The 21842-nt window shown below is 47.2% G+C and overlaps 1 protein-coding gene across 1 annotated transcript in view; it reads left to right on the top strand.

The window, feature by feature from the left end:
* The window catches only part of LOC149360842 (pancreatic lipase-related protein 2-like), a 48223-nt gene that overhangs the window by 15061 nt on the left and 11320 nt on the right, over positions 1–21842 (top strand). Inside the window, exons 2-5 of the mRNA XM_089569408.1 lie at positions 3323–3512; positions 6299–6515; positions 7547–7775; positions 12516–12740. Coding sequence (XP_089425534.1) covers positions 3323–3512; positions 6299–6515; positions 7547–7775; positions 12516–12740 — 861 coding nt within the window. The remainder of the gene's footprint in view (positions 1–3322; positions 3513–6298; positions 6516–7546; positions 7776–12515; positions 12741–21842) is intronic.

Here is a 21842-nt window from a genome sequence, read left to right as displayed (position 1 = left end):
TGGCTCTTTTTACGAGTTTGGAGTGTGCAGAATGATAAGGTAATACATGCTTGTTACTACGAGGCTGGTAGGTCCAGCAAATGTGATTAGGATGAAAGGTGAAATTGAGATCTAAAAACCTGATAGAATCATTTACTGGAAATTCAGTGGTCAAAATCAGTGGGTCAAAACAATCCTTCATGATAGTTAAAATGTCTACGGCTTTTGATTTTAGTGAGCCAGAGTCAATGCTAACAAGGATTATGAAAACATCAATAAATCTGAAGATTTTCAAAACATTCATGCCATCAAGGCGACTAATAACAGTCTTGTCAAGTTGGGATAAAAACAGGTTTTATATAAAACCGGGGCTAAGCATGACCCGATACATATTCCGTCCTTTTGAAGGTACGGGTTTCCTTTCCAGTTTATAAACGTTGATTTCAAATAAAATGCTAAAAGCTCTAGGAAGTTGCCCACTGAGATACCCGCCGTGTTTTGGAAGGCAATGTACCCGAAATCTTCAATATATTCCTCAACACAGCAAAGTACCTTGTCATTTGGCAGCGAATAATACAGGTCCTTAGTATCCACTGAAAACGCGTTAACATTGTCACCACGCCAGTTGCGGACCAACTCTATGATTTCACCAGAATTCTTAACAGCAAAAGGATCGTCATTCTGTAAAAGGGTTCAATTTTTCTTGCAAATACAGGGAAACAGTTTTCTGCCTTGTGCCAGTTTCGAAATTATAACCCTGAATGGTTGTTTCAGCGTTTTAACGCTGAAAAACAAGTCTAAAAAATCATTCTTTGACTCACCTATTAATTTGGCATGCTTGGTAAGGTTGAACCGATTGCATAGCTTCTTTGCTTCGCCCTTTACTTTTGATATAACTATATCGTCACGAGAGACAAACAGAGACAACGAGAGACAAACAAACAGACACACACATCAATCAGCGATTGATGGAACACTGAGTGTTCATGTTACCCAGAATTCAAGAACAGCCAAGTAGTTACTAAACACAAGGATAAGCTTACACGAGAGATTATTGAGGCATCTGAGATCATGAAGCTTGGTGCGAATTGTATCAGCACTCCTTCCGTTGCCATCTAGTTGAAAGAGCACAACTTCCTGATTTCAAATGATCGATGTACACGCGATACAGCTGCATGCGCATATTGACTGGGATTGATACTTTCATCTGTTCTCTGTTTCTTTTGTTTTTTTTATAAGGTGCCAAAGAGTATATATATGCTGTTAGCATCCGGAATAAACATTTGTTGTCAGTTCAGCACTGCGTTCGTCCCTTTCTTCCATTTTACCCTGTGCCATAGCGCTGCTTCACTAGATATGTCAGACCAAGTCGCCCACCAGTTCATGTTGTATTACAGAATTCCCCAGGCGGAAATCCTGTCAGCTGTGAATAGCCCCATCGAAAAGCATGGTGTTATAGCCTTCCAAAATGAGTGCGGAATTTCCGCCGATGCCTTCCTAGAATTGTTATCATTTTATCTTAGCTCGACTTTTCTACAATGGAATGGGGATATGTACATTCAGAAAGACGGGATATGTATTGGTTCGTGCCTAGCCCCGATTCTTAGCGATATGTTTTTGGCCTTGCGTAACAAAACACTGCAAAATCGTTTGGAAGTGTTCGGTGTGGGCCACATTTTTAGATTTATTGACGATTACTTTGTGTTCGTACAGAACGACAACCAACCTCATTTTTGAGCAGCAGTTCCTAAAGATTCATTCAGTGTTCACACAGTGTCTTGAGCCACTGGTTTTAACACATGAAACCCCACTTAATGATTCAATCAGGTTCTTAGATCTCGCCCTTCATTTCACTCCGTCCCATGCGAGCCTCGAGCAAAAAAACCCAGCCTGCCATATGCATCAGCTCATTCAAAACTTGTAAAAAGGGCCATTATTCATTGTTTTTAATAATTCTTTAAAGAAGTGTTGCCAGCATAGTATGGGACAAAGCTTTGCGAAACAAGTAGATCGCCTTACGATGGCTGGTTATCCGTCCGATGTCCTAGTGTCAGTGGCAGAAAAGCAGTTGAAAAACCCGAGACCTCGCCACACTAGCGAACCAACCGGTTAGGCAAAGGGAAAGAAGAAAGGTTGTTGTTTTGCCTTATCTCCAACAGGTGTCGCACAACTTCCGGAAAATTGGAAGTTGTAGTAATGAATTTAGGTAACCAACTCGCCCAAAATGTTGTATTATGAGGGACGCCGCAGTGCAGGCCGGACAACTTAGACCGTCTGGGTTTCTTTAAATTGCGTTGGTATCGCATTGTACAGAAGCCAGTAGCATTTCGCCCCAATTTAATTGGGACTGCCGCAGACGGAATAGAACCCGCAAATTTCGTGTCCTGTGCGATGCAAGGTGGTCGAAATTCTCCGGAGCCCTTCACTACGGCGTCCCGCATAGCTCGTGTCGCTTTGAAACGTTAAACACCATCCCCCTCCTCCTCCTCCTCCCCCAAACAAGCGAAACAAAACCAAATTTGTCCTTACAAAGGCGCTTTGGGTGACGTTTCCCTGTGAGCCATACTTTCGAGGACTTGATTTAATGTTCTTCGGTTCCGAGTTAGCCCGCGTTTTTTCCGGTTCTTTTCTTTCTCGTTCGTCCCAATGTGGCCCTAATTCACTTTGAGAGTGACATTTTAGACCTTTGTGACTTTTTCTTTACCATCACAATTATATCATATGTTCTTGATGCATTTTTTCGAGCTGTTACTAACGTAGATGCAGGGTATGTTTTTTTTTTTTTCTCAGAAATGCCTTGGGCCGCCGCGGTGGCTAAGTGGCTATGGTGCTCGGCTGCTGACCCGAAAGACGCGGGTTCGATCCCGGCCGCAGCGGCTGGAATTTCTTTGGAGGAGAAATTCTAGAGGCCCGTGTACTGTGCGATGTCAGTGCACGTTAAAGAATCCCAGGTGGTCGAAATTTCCGGAGCCCTTCACTACGGCGTCTCTCATAGCCTCAGTCGCTTTGGGACGTTAAACCCCATAAACCAAACCAAACCAAACCAGAAATGCCTTGAGAGCGAATTAGCAACCTGCTGATTTTCGTACTCGGTAGTTCTTGCCGCTCTCATGGAACGGAACCATCCTTACCGTTAACATGCGTGCGAATGTTGTTTGTGCAGCCTGCAGCACTCCAACAGCGCTCTGCAACTTGAAAACAATGTCGCACCAACTATTCCACCGAAACGTTCTTTTGAGGTTGCCCTAAAAATTAAGCTTGATTTGTCATTCTTTATGCCAGTGATTCCTATGCACCTCGGCGAATCTACAGCGAAGATAACCATGCCATTGTTGGCTTGCAGCTGGCAGTGGCGAATCTTTCAAGACCATTCCCATGGTTTTCGACGACGAGCCGAGCCCCCACGAGATCTGGTCAGCGGTGGCGAGCTCCGTCATCAAATGGCGTCGTTTGCACGGCGCACGTCGTCGAAGGAGCACCGAGGTGGCCACTGCTGAGCGCGGCGTTTGCTACGGGTCCCTGGGTTGTTACAGGTACGTCTAGACTTAATTCACTTAGAACCGAGTCGGACCCAGCGCCCTGATGTATTTACAAGCTCAGCTGAAATCACGAATACAAGTCCTCAAGTCGAAACTTTCAAGCACGTTGAGGCTTCCCTCTCCCTTGGTAACTTTGTGTTGTGAAAAAGTTTTTCCACCTGCCCTCTCTATGCTATGAAATAAAGTGGTTTTCTTTCAGTCGCTAGTGAGCAAAGGGCTATGTACAGTATATATACCCTGAACATTTATTTATTTATTTATTTATTCATTTATTTATTTATTTATTTATTTATAGAAACTGCGATGTAGTAAAGATCATAGCAGGGTGGAAAAACCAAACAAAATACAAGCATATAAGCACACTCAAATCCATAACATTTGCAGGCACTTTTCAAACATCAGTAAAGAATTATGATTAAGTCTCGCTATTAAGTTTTTTCAATCAGTAATTTTTATGATGCAATATTAATATGTCATGCTCCTTTGAATTCGCGTGTGGAGACTGAGTGGAAGCGAGTAAGTCACGTATGAATCTAAAATAGCTGGAACAATTTCTTCCTTAACATTATTTACAATAGACCAAGAATGTCAGAAGCGACACATCAGTCAATCTATACCCTTCTATTTGATAGCGTTTATTGTTATTTTATTGATTCGTATATTTTATGCGCATGGAAACAGGTTGCGTTCGAACGACAATATTAAACTAGCAGAATAAAAACAGTGCATTTTTGCATAGGTCCAACGACTGAACTAAATATCCACTTCCAGTGCTCGTAAACTTTGAACTTTGTTTTCAGATTTAGCTTGTTTTACGAGATTCACCGTCCCAAAGCGACTCAGGCTATGAGCGACATCGTAGTGGAGGGCTCGCGATAATTTCTAGCGCCTACGGTTCTTTACGTGCACTGACACTGCACTATACACGGGCCTCTAGCATTTCGCCTCCATCGAAGTGCGAACGCCGCGGCTGGGATTGAACCCGCATTTTTCGGATCACCAGCCGAGCATCGTAATCACTGAGCCACCGCAACGGCTCTTTTTGTTCAAGTTGCAGTTATTTCACATGAAGCAAGCCTGAGAACAGGGCGGCCAGCACTTTGTTCTTGCTAGAAAGAACAGATTTGAACTCGTCGGACTGCACAGTGATCGCACAGGACGAGCGCGGACTAAAAAATAACAACTTTATCCGAAATAAACAAGATCTAAAAAAAAACAGAGAGAAGAAGGAAGCAAAAAGGACACCAAGACCATGTACAAGAAAGAAAGGAGATGTGCGACTTGCTCTTCAAAAAGACTTATTCGGTGTCCATAAAATTTAATTACAGATACCTCATCTCTACTTGAATTTACCACTAGGTCAACATTGGAGTAGCATGCCAGGCCAATAACCAGGAAGACTTCTCCTTTATTCATTAAGTCTCCCTCTCTCTCTCTCACTAGGTCAATAGCTTAACCAACAATACAAGATAACTTTTATCTCATTGTCCGAACACAAATACTGAGGTACTGAAAGTTGTGTACGTTCACATATCAGAATAATACTCTTTCTATCTTATTTCCAAATCGTAAAATCATAGAATTTCTTATATAACTAGAGGAAATGTTGGAGGCTATACACTCAACTACCACATAAAGAAGCTCAAATGCTGGGAAGACGATGTTTCTTACTTGGCTTGGCTATTGGTAGGCATAAACCTTGGATTCAATAGTAAAAATACGACTCTGCTCGAGGCAAACTCTAGAAGAATGTTGCGAAAATTTGCATACTGGCCTAGAACTGAACGTTCACTTCAGATAAATGTATTGAAGAAATGAAAAACGCTGTATTGAAAAAACCTAATATGCACACAGAGGGGCGCAACGCGGCGCAACTTGCAATTTCAAGGTACAATACGTATTTTTGGCCTACACTGCCCAAGCCAAACACAAAACCTCGTCATCCCGGCATCCTTGCGGTGAACGAAGTGCTCTTCAAGAAACTCCCATAAACGGTTACGCCAGCTCTGCCTCTAAGTAATATTTAGGGGCTGTCGTTGAAATCCTCTCCTACCAAAACGGGTGTCGAGGAAGCGGCTCGTTTGTCCAGCGTATATAGCAGTGCTGCTTTACGGAATGCGGTGAAAAACAGCCGAGCAGTAGCGTACAGACGTCAATGCGCTTGTCCAGAGTGAGCTTTACAGCTACTTCGCAAGCTGTAAAGCAGTTATATGCCTACATGATCTGCTCTGGGTAGCAAGTTTTATGCGTGAAACTCACGACCTGGTTTAAAATTCCGCTTGATTTCCTCCGGAGTGCACAGCTCGAGTGCTCTAGATAAATGTGCTCATATCTGTACATACTGGTTGCAAAGCTCTACTGCGTTGAACGTAGGGAGGACACGGGTACGGGACAGCCGAACGCCCTGCCCGAAGAGCCCGGCAGTATCGGCACACGCTTCTACCTGAGCATAAAAATCAGCGCATAAAACTAGGACAAAGACATAGAAGGAGACAGGACGAGCGATAGTCTCCTTCTATGTCTTTGTCCTAGTTTTATGCGCTAGTCTTTTAATTAACTATGTCAAACCAACTAGCCCAGCTTTCCGCCTTGTTTGTATAGTTTTCTTAGTAGACGGCTGTGCAAACTGCTCGGAGTAACAAATGCGGAAGGAAGAACAACGACGATTTATCAAGAGAGCTAATGTACTAAAGTCCTCTTCCTACCTTATTCACTTCCGCGTCAAGAACACAGCGCAAAGGTTGCTTTCATGGCCTACATTGATCCTTCCTTTACTCCAGGGAGGACACGGGTACGGGACAGCCGAACGCCCTGCCCGAAGAGCCCGGCAGTATCGGCACACGCTTCTACCTGAGCTCGCGCCGGAGTCGGGAGCCACGACTGCTGGGGGAGTCGGCCTTCAACGCCTCGAAGCCGGTCAAGCTCATCATCCACGGATTCGGCAGCAGCGGCAAGCGCTCGTGGGTGCGGCGCATGGTGGACGCCCTTCTCGCCGCTGTTAGTGTGCACGCCGCCCGGCTCCATGCTTGTCCTCGCACTCTTATAGGTCTCGCACTAGCACAATTTAAGCTTCTTAGGTTGAATAAGGCGCGTGCACTCCTCCAGCCCTCAACACACAGTAGATTCAGCATCGGGGTAGAAACAATCCTTATTTCTACAGCGTTCATTACATTTCACGGGGCTCTAAAGCACAGGCCTCACGCAAATGCATCGCATCGTTAACAGTCCTAATGCTCGTGATATAACTTAGAAGAGTCAGGGTTCGGGCTAATGGGTAGTCAACATGAGGATCCATAGCGCACAACATGGAAGGGACACAACACGAGCGCTAAACTTCCACTGCACGATCTTTATTTGACGCTGGCAACCTTATAAAGGTCACGTAAGGTACAGGCATAGATGACTAACAACGATTTACTTGTCAAGTTCATTCATTCATTCATTCATTGTACTCTTAAAGGCCCTTTCGGGGCATTACATAAGGGCATTACATGATGTGTCAAGCAATGAGAAAAAAACACAATACAAACCACCAATCAGTGAGCACGTTTCACACTAGCGCCCGCTGCCTTGAATCTAAGAAAGCTAAGTCGTTTCTTGATAATGGCATTGAATGGATTGGAAAATTGCGTCAGTGATCCTTCGGTGTCATTGTCAAGAAAAGACATCTTTCTTAGATGCAAGGCAGTGGGCGATAGTGTGAAACGTGCTCACTGATTGGTGGTTTGCATTGTTTTCTTTCTCACTCCTTGACAAATCATGAATTTGACAAGATAATCGTTGTTAGTCGTCTATGCCTACACCTTACGTGATCTTTATAGGGTTGTCAGCGCCAAATAAAGATCGTTCAGTGGGAGTTTAGTGCACGTGTTGTGTCCCTTCAATATTGTGCACTACGGATCCTTATACTCGTGATCATGGCGTAAAGTAATAATGCTCGCCTTTTCGTGGCCGCGCTTTGGCCTTATGATTGAGTTCTTATTACATGTACCCTACTAATCTTTCCCTACAAACTCTGCTTTGTACAGGGTGACGTGAACGTGGTGGTGGTAGACTGGGAGAAAGGTGCCACGCTGCCCAACTACGTCCAGGCCGCCGCCAACACCCGCCTTGTGGGCCGCCAGGTGGCGCAGGCGGTGCGGCGCCTCTTCCGCATGGGAGCGCGGCCGCGCGACGTCCACTTGGTGGGATTCTCCCTTGGCGCCCACGTGGCCGGCTTTGCGGGCGCCGAGATTAGGAACCTGTCGCGCATCACCGGTAGGTGGCAGCACCGTGCGAAGTGAAAATCTACCCGTTCCATAGTTTCTAGCGAGACGTGACTTGCCCAGTACAGCGACCCATAGCGGGACGAAGTCGCTGCATCGTTAAATATAGCAATGGAAGCAGATCAAAATGCCAGTGTTTGTACGTCTCAGCATCCGCCCATTATCTTTGCACCGTCTACCTTCAGTGATGCGTCACGTTTCAAGGAAGTCAACAGGGTCTGAGATTCAGTATAGCCCAGTGGTATATTCTGGCACTTTCATTATTTGTTGCGCTCATTAATAGCAGATAACTAGTGCAACCATTTTTGGGGAGCAGCTGCTCAGCGCACATTCCTGAGTTTCGCTTCGTCGTCCTTGTAGTAGTAGCAGTAGAATGTCGCAGTCGACGGCGTGTGCTGGGTGTGTTGCCATCGCCCCCCTCGATGGGTGGTTACCGTGGAAGGAGAGTGTTATGGCGTGAGCGGAGGAATGCCTAACCTGTTGGTGGTTACGGTAAAAGGAGGAAGGTATCACTAGAGCGTAAGAAGGTGCAACTGGTAGGTGGTTGTCACAGCAGCTACACGGGAGGTATTTACGCTGTCGGGAGGAGGAGGGTATGGCGAGAGTGCAGGAAGGCGTAACCGGAGTGTGGTTACCATGGAAACCGTTCGGTAGGTGGTTATCGTGGAAGTAGGGGAAAGTGGCCAGAGCTAAGGAATCGCCAACCGGAGGATGGTTACCGTGGAAAAACGAGGGTATGGCTAGAGCAATAAAAAAGGCTGTGAGGTTTTCCAACTAGTCCTAATTTATCAATTGCTACACAAAATAAAAAAAACGCACCGGAGAAGCGAAACGCGTGCAATCAAGATGCTTGATGCGCTTCTTGTTTATGAATATCTTAGTTACCTTCGCTTTAGACAAAGCGAACAACTAATATTTATTCCCCAGCGGATAATTCTCAAGCAGGAGGTAGGGAAAAGCGCCGTAAATGAATGCTTTAGTTTAATGTAGAGCCCTCTGTGGTGGGTGTTCCTGCGCTTCTTACTTGTTGAAATATGGCCCCCGCAGTTGCGTGTGCACGAAAAGAACACCATAGCCCTTGATCCACTAGAGGGGGGTCTCTAAGGCTCACTGAAGAAACTCTATTTTTTGTAACAATGTTGTATAGCTATCTGATTCTACAACTACAGCGGAGGACATATATTGGAAAGCGTAGTAGCAAAAGCGTGTGACCATTTCTCAATAATAAGCAGTTCAACGAAAGGCAGTTTTATCGGAACCTTTCTTACCTCCCGCTATACATCTCATGGGTGCTCAAATTCATATGCCCAGAAAGGTAGTCTACGGGCAAGATAGCTGGCCGGCCTGACTGGTCCGCTGCCTTTGCGACTAAAATGAGCGCGCTGCCCCATGGTGATCATGTATACTTCAGTTCGCAGCTTGTTTGCAGCCCTGTGAAAGGTAGAGCCATCTCGCCCAGTCAGGACCAAGGAAGACAACAAATAGGCTCTAATATATTTGTGATAGTTTATGATTATATTTCAAAAAGTTGTTGCAGTAATTGAATATATAGTCCGCGATGTTGTTTCGAAAGTCCAGCTGGTGTTCACTGTGAAATTACTGGTTCGCTTTCCAAACTGGTTAACTTAGCATAGTCAGCATGAACAGTGGATTACGGAGGCCTGCTGGGAAGCGGAGCACCGCCTTTGTAAACATGGCGCCCGCCGAGTTGCCGAGGCTCATGGAGGAAAAAAAAGAGAGGAGAGGCCCTTTCCACACAACACCATGGGAGAAAAATGTGGAGGAAATCACGTGGTTTTTTTCGCGGTCGGGAGGCCACCTAGTCCGGGCAGCTTAGCAACGGCGTCGTAGTTGCTGCTTGCAAGCCGGGCGGTAGCAGACTACCGCGGCGTAGCAGTTGCGGTGCGGCGTACTTTTCTCAACTGCTCGAGTTTGTTTTTGATCGTGCTCACAAGCTTACGTTGGCGCCGTTCACTGATTTGTGCTCGACCACGAACGTGCTCGACCACGATCGCACGGGCATTTCGTCAACTGCGTCACTGCTCGGAGCCGTCGGGAGACCGCCGCTGCTTACTGAGGAGCACTCGCGCTGTTCGTTTACCAGTGATTCAATACGCCGTGCGCTAGAGAGGTCGTCGGCGTATTGCGCGGACGTTTCGCGTCCTGTGCGTGCAGTGTGCGTGTGCCATTCGCGCTCCCGTTTCCATCGGCAGTGAAACCTCGTTGCTATTAGGCGTGCTCTTGCAACGCTCTAGTGATCGTCACTGGTGTTAGTGTAACTATATTCGTTTTTCGCGATTGCGCTTGTGTGAGCAGCGGGGGCCATGACATCGGTGGAGGGCGATATTTTAAAGGAAGCCGCTGCGCTCGCTTTGCATGCTTGCACGCCCCTGTTATACGCCGCCGGTAAAAATGAAAAGATAGAGACCCTGCGCTTAAACAATACCTTAGAGATTTTTTTTCTTTAATAAAGGCGAAGGGTTAGTTTTGTTCACTGCAATATCTACATAAAGATACGAATGCACACAGGATGCCGAGAACTTCATTTGTAAAAAACATTTATTTTCTCACAAAAAAAAAACAACTCGCACGAAAAAACGTGGCTATTTACAATATCTTCACATCATATACAACAACACAAAAGCTTCTGCTCTATAACAAAGTCATCAACTGCAAACAAATGACATTTGTCAAAACTTCAACCCCATACGCAAACCTGCGCTCGGCTGCAGGTCCTTTAAAAAAAAGCACTTTTTATTTTCGCGATACCTTCATTTGAGGAGAATGCAAAGGATTAAAAAGTAAACTGACGTAAAAAGGTCTGTTAATAATGGGGTGAACTGTGCCTAGAATTAAAAGGAGTGCCATACGACGTGCGACGGTGAAGAATAAATGGGCACTCTTATTTTCGTTTCCACATTTCGTTTCCACATTTATTTTCGTTTCCATTATTTTCGTTTCCAATAAATAAATAAAACATGTGCCCCCTCGAAAAAAATTTCTGGCTACACCACTGCTCGTGTGGAATTCGCGCGGCTAGAGGCCCGCGTTTCTCGCGTGTGCTTAGTTGTCCTTCGCCCACCGCAGTAATTGAAAGCGACGGTCACTTCCCGTGCTTACAAGAGTTGAGGAACAGGGAGGAGATTTTCGATACCGGACGAATGCCCTTCCCGGGCATCGGTGGCCGTCGTGTGGTTTCGCGCGACGAGGGGCCCACGTTTCTCGCGTGTCCTTCACCTCACCCGGTGAAGGCTAATTTCGAGCGCTGAGCTAAACAAGCAAGTATACTAGTTTCATCGAATGCAGCCTTCAACTTCAGAGTCCCAGGGACGGGCGTTGCCAAAGGGGGGCCACCGCAGATAACCACCGTAAGATGGGCCACCGCAGTAATTGAAAGCGAAGGTCACTTCCCGCGCTTGCAAGAGCTGAGATAAGTATTTTTCTCGGCTGCTACTAATTGTGACCAGGGCCGAGCAGTTGGAGACGGCGCGGAGACGACGCAGTACGAAGCAGTAACTGAAAGTAGCCGCCTGTCTCACACGGGTATTTCCGCTTTATTAACTTCTCCGCTGACGAACACCGGCATAGGGTGCCCTAAACCGGCCGGTAAGCAGCCAAGCGCCACCAGCGCGGGGATCTGTGCCCCTGCGGTAGCATGCTCCTTCGTTGGCTTTGAAACGCGCGAGCAGTAGTCGAGGGCGGGACTTATGCGATGACGTCAGCCCGGACAAGATGGCGCCGAGCTGGTTTCAGGCTTCACAAAATGTCACGTGACGGCCTCTCCTCTCTTTTTCCTTCCTCCATGCCGAGGCTCCTCCACGCAGCAGATGGGCACTGGGGCACTTTGCTTCCGAAAGATGGAGCCACCACTCGCGGGGGGTAAGGGAAGTGGGCGAAGACATTTTGTAGCTCACGGCGTTCAATTCGTTCAGATCGCCGCAGCCTTCGAAACGCTGCGAACAGTTTGTGTGATGAATTATAGCGTTCACCCGCTTATATTTACCTCAGTGCACCTCCCTCAAGTCCGACTAGTCCCATCTTTAGCTTAGTGCTTATCACGGGCAGAGTTGCGTGAAAGCTTACTGAGCGACGATGCCTCGGCAAACACCTTTCAATGCTCGCCCACCTTAGCTAACAAGTTCTCAGAAACATAGTTACTGCAAAGAAGCAAGAGTGACGTTTCAAGTTGTTCAAAAGGCTATGTCATCTTGCCCTGAGCAGATTTTTTGAGTTACATTTCAATACTGATTTTACCTTGGTCACTCAAACAAAAGTGGCCTCTTGCAGGATAGTTTCGCACCGAACGATATCGGTATCCGCTGATTGTTTTGATTTAATGGTTGTGTTTGAGATTGCTGGTTCTCTAGAACTACGGTCCCGATGAACATATTGGCGTAAGCAGAGCAGAACAAAGAAACGCCCAGCTAAGGGAGCCCACAAAGATGTCTGCAGGGTGACAAAGGCGTCACTGCTCTTTACTTGGGGAAAGGTTTTCTAATTTACCGGCGAAATTCAAGAGCTGCGCAAATTGCAATTGTCTGGGGCTATCAGTTCGACAACGTAGCGCGTACGTGCTCACGCAAGATGCAGTCAAAAGAACAGGTGGACCTTAGATCCTCGCACCTCAAACGACGGATTTTGTTTATCTTTATCTGATGAGAAAGTACAATAAGGGGCCTGCAAAAGGTATATCTCTGAATGAATAGCGCATCATGGTCGTTTTTCTTTTCAGGGCTGGACCCGGCGGCGCCACTGTTCGAAGGATATGACCACGCGGCACGCTTGGACCCTACGGACGCCACTCTGGTGGATGTGATACACTCTAACGGTGACAGCTTTCTACGCGGAGGCTTGGGGGCCTTTGAGCCGCTGGGACACGTCGACTATTATCCAAATGGTGGCAAGGCGCAGCTAGGCTGCAACAGCGTCTTTGTCGGAGCCTTAAGCGACATTTTTTGTGAGTAGTCATTCACTAATCTCATTATCTCTTCTTCTCAACGCTGTAAGGAATAAAAATCCTACGCATTACGCCGAAGGACCACCCAGACAAATATATCAGACACGAATTCATTTAACTAGAGTGTTTCACGTTACCGTCGATAAATGTCAGTTCTGTCCAGAAAAATCAAAATACAAAAGGGCCCGAATGGGAGCCTCAATCCGCTAGCAAGCGTTTCAACCTTGGTCTTGGCAACAAGTTGTATTCCGATTGTGTCCAGATAATTAAATGCAAACGTTTATCTTTTCATTCTTTTGAGGCGTACTGCGAACGAAATTACATTTTTTTAAGGGGGGGGGGGCTGCGTTGTCCTTCCTCCACGCGAATAACTCGCTGTAACGATCTTCCAGTAAACGTGCGATATCTTTCTCCAAGTAGATAACGTTAGCACAGGAGAGTTCTCGGCAACAACGCCCGCACCAGAAATGACATTGACGTTATGCCTCAGATCCGCTTCGTTTAGGCATGTGCTTGCAGTCCGACGTCTGTATTTACGTCATGCAATTAAATCCAACCAAGAAAAGATTCATCGCTTTTCGAATGATGGTAGTGCAGATGCATTAATACTAGAAGTGCAGTCAGAGGAAAAAGAATACGGTCACTGACCAAGTCAAGAAATTTTAGACGTTTCGGAACCTCGTACGGGTTCCTTGATCACTGAGCGGGACAGGGCTTCCTGTCCCGCTCAGTGATCAAGGAACCCGTAAGAGGTTCCGAAACGTCTAAAATTTCTTGACTTGGTCAGTGACCGTATTCTTTTTCCTCTAACTCAAATCCTGACCAGACGTATTTTCGTCGAACTATTGATTAGAAGTGCAGTCATATGAGAGTACAGATATGATACTCCTGTCCATCTGATGAAATGAACGCTGGCGCAGCAAGGACACCAACAAGAAAGGGACACAACGTGTGCACACTACCAACTGTTTTTTTACACGGAAAGGCGGCATATTGAAACATTCAGCTCAAGCATGAGACTCATTGCATTATTGCTGCGAACCCAACACGTGGAAAAAAAGCAGAAACATCAAGATAACAAACAAGAAACCTTTAACCCCTGCCGATAAACTAACAGATTATGATAAAAGAAAGTAGAGGAGGAGGCCCTCTTTTAGCAAAAGCAGTGTCAAACAATCGTAGCAACAGCACAGTCATACATGAGAAGCAAAAGCAGTAAGAAACAAAAAAAATGAAAAGTAAAAAAAGAGTGACAATCGTAGCAAAAGCAGAGTCAAACATATGAAGCAAAGCCCTCGGAGGCCGACACAAAAACATAAAGGAAAAAACAAAACCAAAAACAAAATTAACAACCCGCCAAAACAAACAACAGACGGCCGCTAGAAATACAGGGCTGACAAGGCGCACAGTACGTGACGTCACAAAAACTTTCTTTTATCTTGTCCTTTTCTTGTTAGTGTCCTTGTTGCGCCGCCGTTCAGTTCATCATGCACCAACTTGCCCCTCAGGCAGTTATTCCGTCCTGAGTATATTCTGGACTTCGTTCTGCTCCTGTCTGTACCATCAGTGTCCTATACAGCAACAAAAAACACATATATAACAAATGCTATGGTAATTATTTCAGCCTGCATGACTTACTCGAATGAAGCTAAGCACTGATTTGTTTTTTTACAAAGTACACCTGAAATAGCTCTATGCTCTTCCCGAATTTTATTATGCTTGCCCCATATGAGATCCACACCCCGAGTTTGGTACGGCATTGGAACTAGTTAAAGGTCTATGGACTCCTATTTTGGAAAACTTTCCGTCTCTGTGATGACTCAGAACGCATCAAAATACTGGATTCCCAAATGGTACTAGCTTAAGAGCGAAAAATATTTTATAATTTCTTCTTGAGGCTGTTTTCTTTGCACGTTACGTTGAAAAGAAAACATTCTTTCACCGTGTAACGTGAAAGAATGTTAAGGTGACGTGGGGCATGATAACTGCAATATAACCAGTGACACGTAATTTCTTGTCGTTCAAGCTCTTAAACCAGACACTCTTGGGCGCTGCAGTGAATTAAAACGCAACAATTGAAGCATTTTTTTTTCGTGCTTCACCTGAACTAAACACCTTTTGCACGTCAAAGCCATTCCTCCGGTGTTTAATTCGAAGCAGCATCAAGAGAAAATTCAATTATAAATTATTTAACGGTTGTGGGGGAATAAAACCGAATAATTAAGTGCACTAATGTCTAACGCGTCATTTCAGAAAAGAAATAACAAATTCAAAATGCTCGTGCCTATATTCTTCTTTAAGAGCTGTTCTGCGTACTTTACAGTTTCTAAATTTTAGATTGACCCTGAATATAGGTTCAAAAACCAGTCATTCCTTGTAATATAATGCTACAGGTAGAAAAGCGTTACTACTCTGCCTCACAGAAATAATTTCCATAAGCCATATCATAATAAATGTTGTTTTCGCAATTACTTTTGTTGTCTACGAGTACCATTGAGTTTCATCCATCCTGCACTGCGAGAATACTTGTTCTTATTCGTTTATCCTCAAGGATGCACGAAGTGCATCCTTGTGGAATCGCTTTCTATCCGTCTCCAGTGTTTTTTTAGTGTATTTTGTGTGTGTATTGCGGGGACGCCGCCCCCGTCATACGGCGATGGATGTGGATCCTCCAGGGCATCCGACCAGACTGCCGGCTCCTTCCTCGAGTTCTTCGAGGAAGCGTTGCAGCCTTCCCAGTGACCCCGACAGCGATGATACCATAGAGTACTTCAGCGAGGACAGTACCGAAGGTGAATTTGAGACATACCTGAGCCGCAGGACCAAAAGAAGACTATTAAGAGCCAGCTCCTCATCGAGCCAGTCCACGGTGAAGACAACTAGCCAAGCATCGAAGCATACTATTCTCATCCTGCCTGCGCATCGATCCCACAACATGAGGCGGCTTAACAGGCAAGCTGTCTCAATGCAACTTGAGGCCCTTGTGCCGAACGAAATTAAAGACGTTCGCGTGAACTCGCGCAAAAACGTTGTTGCTGTTGACGTCCATCATGCGCCAGCACTCGAATCACTGCGGGCCATCGCTGAACTCGGAGGCATGTCGGTCCGTACAGTTATTCCGCTCGGCGAGGACGTTTCTTCTGGCGTCATCTATGACGTCGATGAGACGATCACGCAAGAAGATCTGCCCATACTTGTGAAGCCAGGAAACGAAGGCACCGTGATTCTCCAAGTCTCACGTCTTGGGAAATCTCGCTGTGTCAAGATTGTCTTCAAAGGCGACAGCCTTCCGTCACATGTGAAGGTAGGCCTTTTTCGTCACGCAGTACGGCCATTCATACCAAAGCCCCTACAATGCATCAATTGTGAAACTGGGTCATGTTAGCGGAGTCTGCGGCAACGCGAGTGTGTGTTCCCGGTGTGCCGAGCCTCATGATTCTGAGACATGCACAGCACAAATTCTCAGGTGTTCAAACTGCAACGGTCCCCATGACGCCTCATCTAGAGACTGCCCGCGGCTAAAAGAAGAGCGTGCTGTCCTAAGACAAATGGTCCAAGACAACTCGACGCACCGCGAAGCCGCCGCGATCGTTCGCAAGAGACGCGCCCGACGCAAGAGGAAATCCAGACAGGCTACTGCCAATGACAGCCGCAACGACGCGCTGTTGGCGCCTCCTGCTCACCCTGCTCCACCTCCTGTTCCTCCTCGCCCCAGTGTGCTCCGTCTGCCCTCTGTGGACAAGGGTTGCCAGATGTCATCAGGTTCCCATCCTTGGCCAGCGCTTCCGCCATTATGTCCTCCTGATGCCCCTCCACGTAAGCTCCCATCGCTGAGCACGTCGGCCGCTGCAGACGGGCTCCCGGAGCAAGACCGCCAAACCCTTGTGATTTTAAAGACCGTGGTCAACGCAGTTGGGCCTCTCTTACAGGCTCTGCAATCCCCAACTGCTCGAAGCGTTTTACTAGTGCTGGACTCCCTGGGTTCAGCACTTCAAGGACTTTAATCCATAATGGCTGGCCACCTCCCCACCTTTCGTGAGGAAGTCAGAGGCGCCACGATCTTCCAATGGAACGCAATAGGTCTGAGGTCGCGAATGTCAAGTCTTCGTCCTTACGTACTCACTAACTACTTCCCGATATTGGTAATCTGCGAGCCCAAATTATCAGAAGCAATCAGGCTCTCCGGGTACGAATCTTTTTTCGCCCCTACATGCGGGGAGCGCAGCCAAGTCTTGGTATACCTCCGCACTGACATGACGTATGTTTGCTGCCCAGTTCCACCTCACAATGACAATCAATACGCGTGTTTCTTAATCAAGACAAAAACGCTAGAATTCACACTGATTGCAGCATATGTGTCGCCCTCCTCTCAATTAGACTGCGAAAGGCTGAAGGCCATCATGGAAGAAACCCGTGCTCCTTGGATCATTACTGGCGATTTTAACGCCCACCATTTGCTATGGGGAAGCACCAGGATTAACGCCAAAGGAAGGCATCTGGCGTTATTTGCTTCCGTCAATGATCTGTATGTTATGAATGACGGCAGTCCTACATACCTGCGCGGCTGTCACTACAGCAGCTGCCTGGACCTGACATTAGTTTCAAGGTCGTTGCACCGGAGTGTTCGCTGGTTTTGTGATGTGGAGACCCATGGAAGTGACCACATTCCTACCTACCTCAAAATAAACGGCCTTGGTGCGTCCACCCCAGCCCAACTCGCGCGAATCGACTGGGCAGTATTTCGAAAACATATGGAGGAGACGAGCAAAGAAGCCCTTACTGGCAGGCTGGAGCACACTATAGCTAATGCTATGAACGTTGTGAGAAGTCACATCACGTCCTCAAGAATACGCAGTGATTTCGATATTGAACTAGAACGTCTGCGTGCTCTTCGGCGGCGAGCAGAAAAGCGATACAGACGAACCAAGTGCTTAAATGATCTACTGGAGGCGAGACGTACGCAGAAAAAAATCAAACGAAGATTGGATCAGCTGGCGAACCAGCGCTGGAGGTCCTTTTGTCAGCACTTGGATCCCCGCAAGCCCATGTCCCTCATATGGCGTACTGTGCGGGGCCTCCGTACGCTTCCGCAACAAAGACAACCATTCTATGCGTTGGTTGTCTATCAAGATCGACAGCAGTCTGAGGTAGCAACGGACTACTGCAGGAAAATTGCTGGTGTACCAACTGCTTCGAGTTCCCGGCGTATTCCCCCTGCCTCACGGGTCTCAGCCATGGTTGTCCTTTTTTCTCGCGAGGAACTCGACGCTGCTCTTGCAGGATGTCGGCGTTCGTCTTCACCAGGGCCAGATGGAATCACAGATGCTGCGCTGTCTTACCTTGGCCACGACGCGCGAGAAGAGCTCCTCATACGTTACAACGACTCTTGGCTCGACGGTGCTGTTCCTCAAGAATGGAAATCGAGTCGATTGATACCCCTACCAAAACCAGGGACATCTCCACTCGAGCTCTCATCGTATAGGCCAATAGCTTTGGCCAGTTGCGTAGAAAAGGTCATGGAGAAAATTATTTTGTCGCGCCTTGAGTGGTACCTCGAACACTACAAAATATACCCCGACGCTATGGCCGGCTTCAGGCGGGGTCGCTCTTCTATTGACAACGTCGTTGACCTCGTATCCACGGTTCAACAACAGAAACACTTGAAACGTTTGTGAGTGGCACTCTTTCTGGATGTAAAAGGTGCCTACGACAACGTGACCCATGAGGCCATCCTTGATGCGCTGGAAACTGTGGGCATCGGTGGTCGGATGTTTGCATGGATAGAGAGCTATCTGTCCAAAAGATCATTTTTTATCCAATGTGATGATGGCCCGACGCCTGCGCATTACACCTACCGTGGCGTGCCCCAGGGCGGTGTCCTTAGCCCTACATTGTTTAATCTGACTCTCATCGCCCTCCCTGAGTACCTCCCCAACACCGTCCAGGTGTGTATGTACGCCGATGATATCTGCATTTGGGCCTCCTCTGTGACGCGTCCCCAGGTGCGGGCAAGACTTCAGCGGGCAGCATCAATCACTTCTTCCTATCTCCAGAAGAAAGGTCTCAGCGTTTCACCGGAAAAGTGCGCGCTAGTGGCATTTACACGTAAATGTATGACTCCATATCCGGTACGCATCGGCGGTCAAGTCATTTCTTACAGCAAATCTCATCGTTTCCTAGGAATCCTGATCGACCGCAATTTATCATGGAGCCCGCATTGCACTCTACTGAAAAAAAAGCTAACATCTATCGCTCATTTACTTCGATTTCTGGGAGGAAAATCATGGGGCTCGTCGGTCCAGTCAATGCTGGAGTTGTACAGAACTCTATTTGTGGGATGCTTGCGGTACAGTACACCTGTACTCTCAAACACGTGCAAAACTAACATGCGTGCCCTCCAGTCAGTGCAGGGTCAGGCCCTTCGCACATGCCTAGGTCTCCCTCGGAGCGCATCAACACTGGGTAGCATTGCACTCGCCAAAGACCACCCGATCTCTACTTATATTGTCCTAGACTGCTTGCGAATGCACATACGTCATATCTCAAGGATTCCACAGCATCACCTTGCGCCCTTGCCACTGCAGAGACCACATTCTGCATTTGCGAAGGTGATAACGACGCAACAGTCGTCGATCCCACAACAGTTCACCCCGGCAGCACTACCTCCCTCTCCTCTGTGGTGTACGCGGCTCCCATGTGTGCGCCTTGCTATTCCGGGGATAGCGAAGAAGTCAAATTTATCGACGCCAGCCATTAAGCAACTGACACTGTCCATGCTCCACTTCGAATACTGGGACCGTACTCACGTCTATACGGATGGATCAGTAACCTCTACTAGTTCTGCTTGCGCTGTGGTCGTTCCTGCGCGACAGACTCAAATTCACCAACAAATTTCGCATCGGACTACCTCTACTGGAGCAGAGTTGGCCGCACTTCTTGCGGCGGTACAGTATATCTCACAACAATCACCTCAAAAATGGGCTGTTTTCTGTGATTCAAAAGCTGCCCTACAATGTCTTCAATCTGCCTTGAGACATAGCGACCATGAGCAACTTATAGCGGAGATACGATATCTGCATCACCAGGCAATCGAACAAGACCATGAAATCATCTTCCAGTGGGTACCAGGCCATAGCGGCATTGTTGGTAACGCCTTAGCTGACGATGCTGCTCGATCGGCTCACGAGACCACCAACACTGTCCGCATACCACTGACAAGAGCTGACGCAGCAAGGCACTTTCAACTGCTCGCCCGAAACCTGACTGTAACATCGTGGTCTGCCCCTGGAGGTTGGACACCCCGCTCGCATCACTTCAACCTCTTGCTCCAACATCATATACCATTCGGCCTCCCCCGCAGTGATACTACGCTGTTGTGCCGCCTGTGGCTGGGAGTGGCGTTCACAAACGCCTATTCCCATCTCATCTCAATGGCTGACTCTCCTACGTGTGGCCAGTGTGGTTGTGACGAGACGATCAGCCACCTCCTCTGTGACTGCCCTCGTTTTGAGCGAGAGCGCGGTTGCCTAGTTACTTCTCTGCTCCGCTTGGACTCGCGTCCTTTAACAGAGTCTAACGTTCTGGGGCCGTGGACACAACCTTCCAGACAACGGAAAGCGGTGAAAGCGCTCCTGAATTTCCTAAGGGACTCGGGGTTGCATTCCCGCCTATAATCTAAGTTTTCTGTGCGCGCCCTCTCTCCCTGTGACATAGTGGTCGATGGACACTTGACAGACTCATTTCTTTGCCGCTCTTTTTCCTTTTTTCCCCTTTGTTCCCCTCCCCAAGTGTAGGGTAGCCAACTGGGCATCGCCTGGTTAACCTCCCTGCCTTTCCGTCCTTTTTCTCTCTCTCTCTCTGACAGCATTCTTTTATTACGACTGCGCCAGGTTAAGAAGTCGTTTTACATATAATATTGGTCTTGCTTACGGATCTTTCGCAGCAGTTTCTAATACCGGACTTTTATGTTGCATCCCCTCATTTTTATATATATATCTATCTACCTTTATTTTGTATTCGTTCTTTATGTAGTTTCAGCGCGTCTTCTTTCTTCCTCTCTTGATATACTGGCATGCAATCTAATCTTTTTCAGACCCATTTTGTTTAAGCCTTTTAAGAGAATTCATTTATTATTAGGATGATGTGTTTGTTTTGTTGTATTTTTAATCTACTCCTTTGTTGGTTTGTTGCGTTTTTGTTTCTCGCTTTCTTCATCTTGTTTCACGATGTCGGTAGTGTTACGGCTCGTGTTAGCGTGGCCAGTTGTTGCAACACCAAGGGGGCTCGTCCGGGATGAGGAAACGGTCTGAGCTTCGAAGATTGGGGATATCAAAAACAAGCAGGTTTAATGGCAAGAAACTAAGACACTTATTTACATAAATTTACAAAAGAAGAGCAAGGAATCAAAAGTTAAGAAGAGTTCATGACGTCGAGCGACTGGATGAGCCTTTTACCCAGGGCCCAGAGGGTTCGTGCTCACTTTGGGCGCAGGTTAAATAGCCCAAGGCTCCGCCGTTTCACCAGGCGGCAATTCATCGTGACACAAAAGATCGGCACTACACAACACAGCCAACGAAGACACCTGTTGTAGAGTCTATCCGTGGGAACTGGCGAGGAGGAAACGTAAGTCGACATCTCTGTCGCACTGCGAGGCAACCTTACTGTTGGCAGCTCGCGTCCATCGAACACAGGTGTGGCATGATGACGTCGCAGCCGCAGCTGCGCTGGCTTCCTCTGATTCGTTCCGGGTTTTTTTTTCAGACGAGGGGCACCCTTTCTTCCCTTGTCGTCGCTCCTTCTAGAAGGTCGTTGGCACCGAGCCGAGCATGGGAAGAGCTTCCATCGACCATTTCCCAGCTGGTCATTCTTTTTGGTGGGGTCATCTTGGGGTCAAACGACCTTTCGAAATTTCCGCTGTTGAATCCACCACCACTTCATCGCGGGTCTCAAGATGAATCGTAACAGTAGGCATGCCTGTATGAACGTAAAATAAACAGCGTTCTAATTCTCGAATCCTCATGGGAGGTTTGAATTCGAAAGCATTGTATGGCTCATCGACAACGAAGCCCGGTCTCGGCGTTGACCAGCAACTGTGCCCCCCAA

Source organism: Amblyomma mixtum, chromosome 2, assembly GCF_055824585.1.
Source record: "Amblyomma mixtum isolate Tamu chromosome 2, ASM5582458v1, whole genome shotgun sequence".
Lineage (NCBI taxonomy): Eukaryota > Metazoa > Arthropoda > Arachnida > Ixodida > Ixodidae > Amblyomma > Amblyomma mixtum.
Note: the sequence above shows the minus strand (reverse complement) of the source record. Positions and strands in the feature narration are given on the sequence as shown.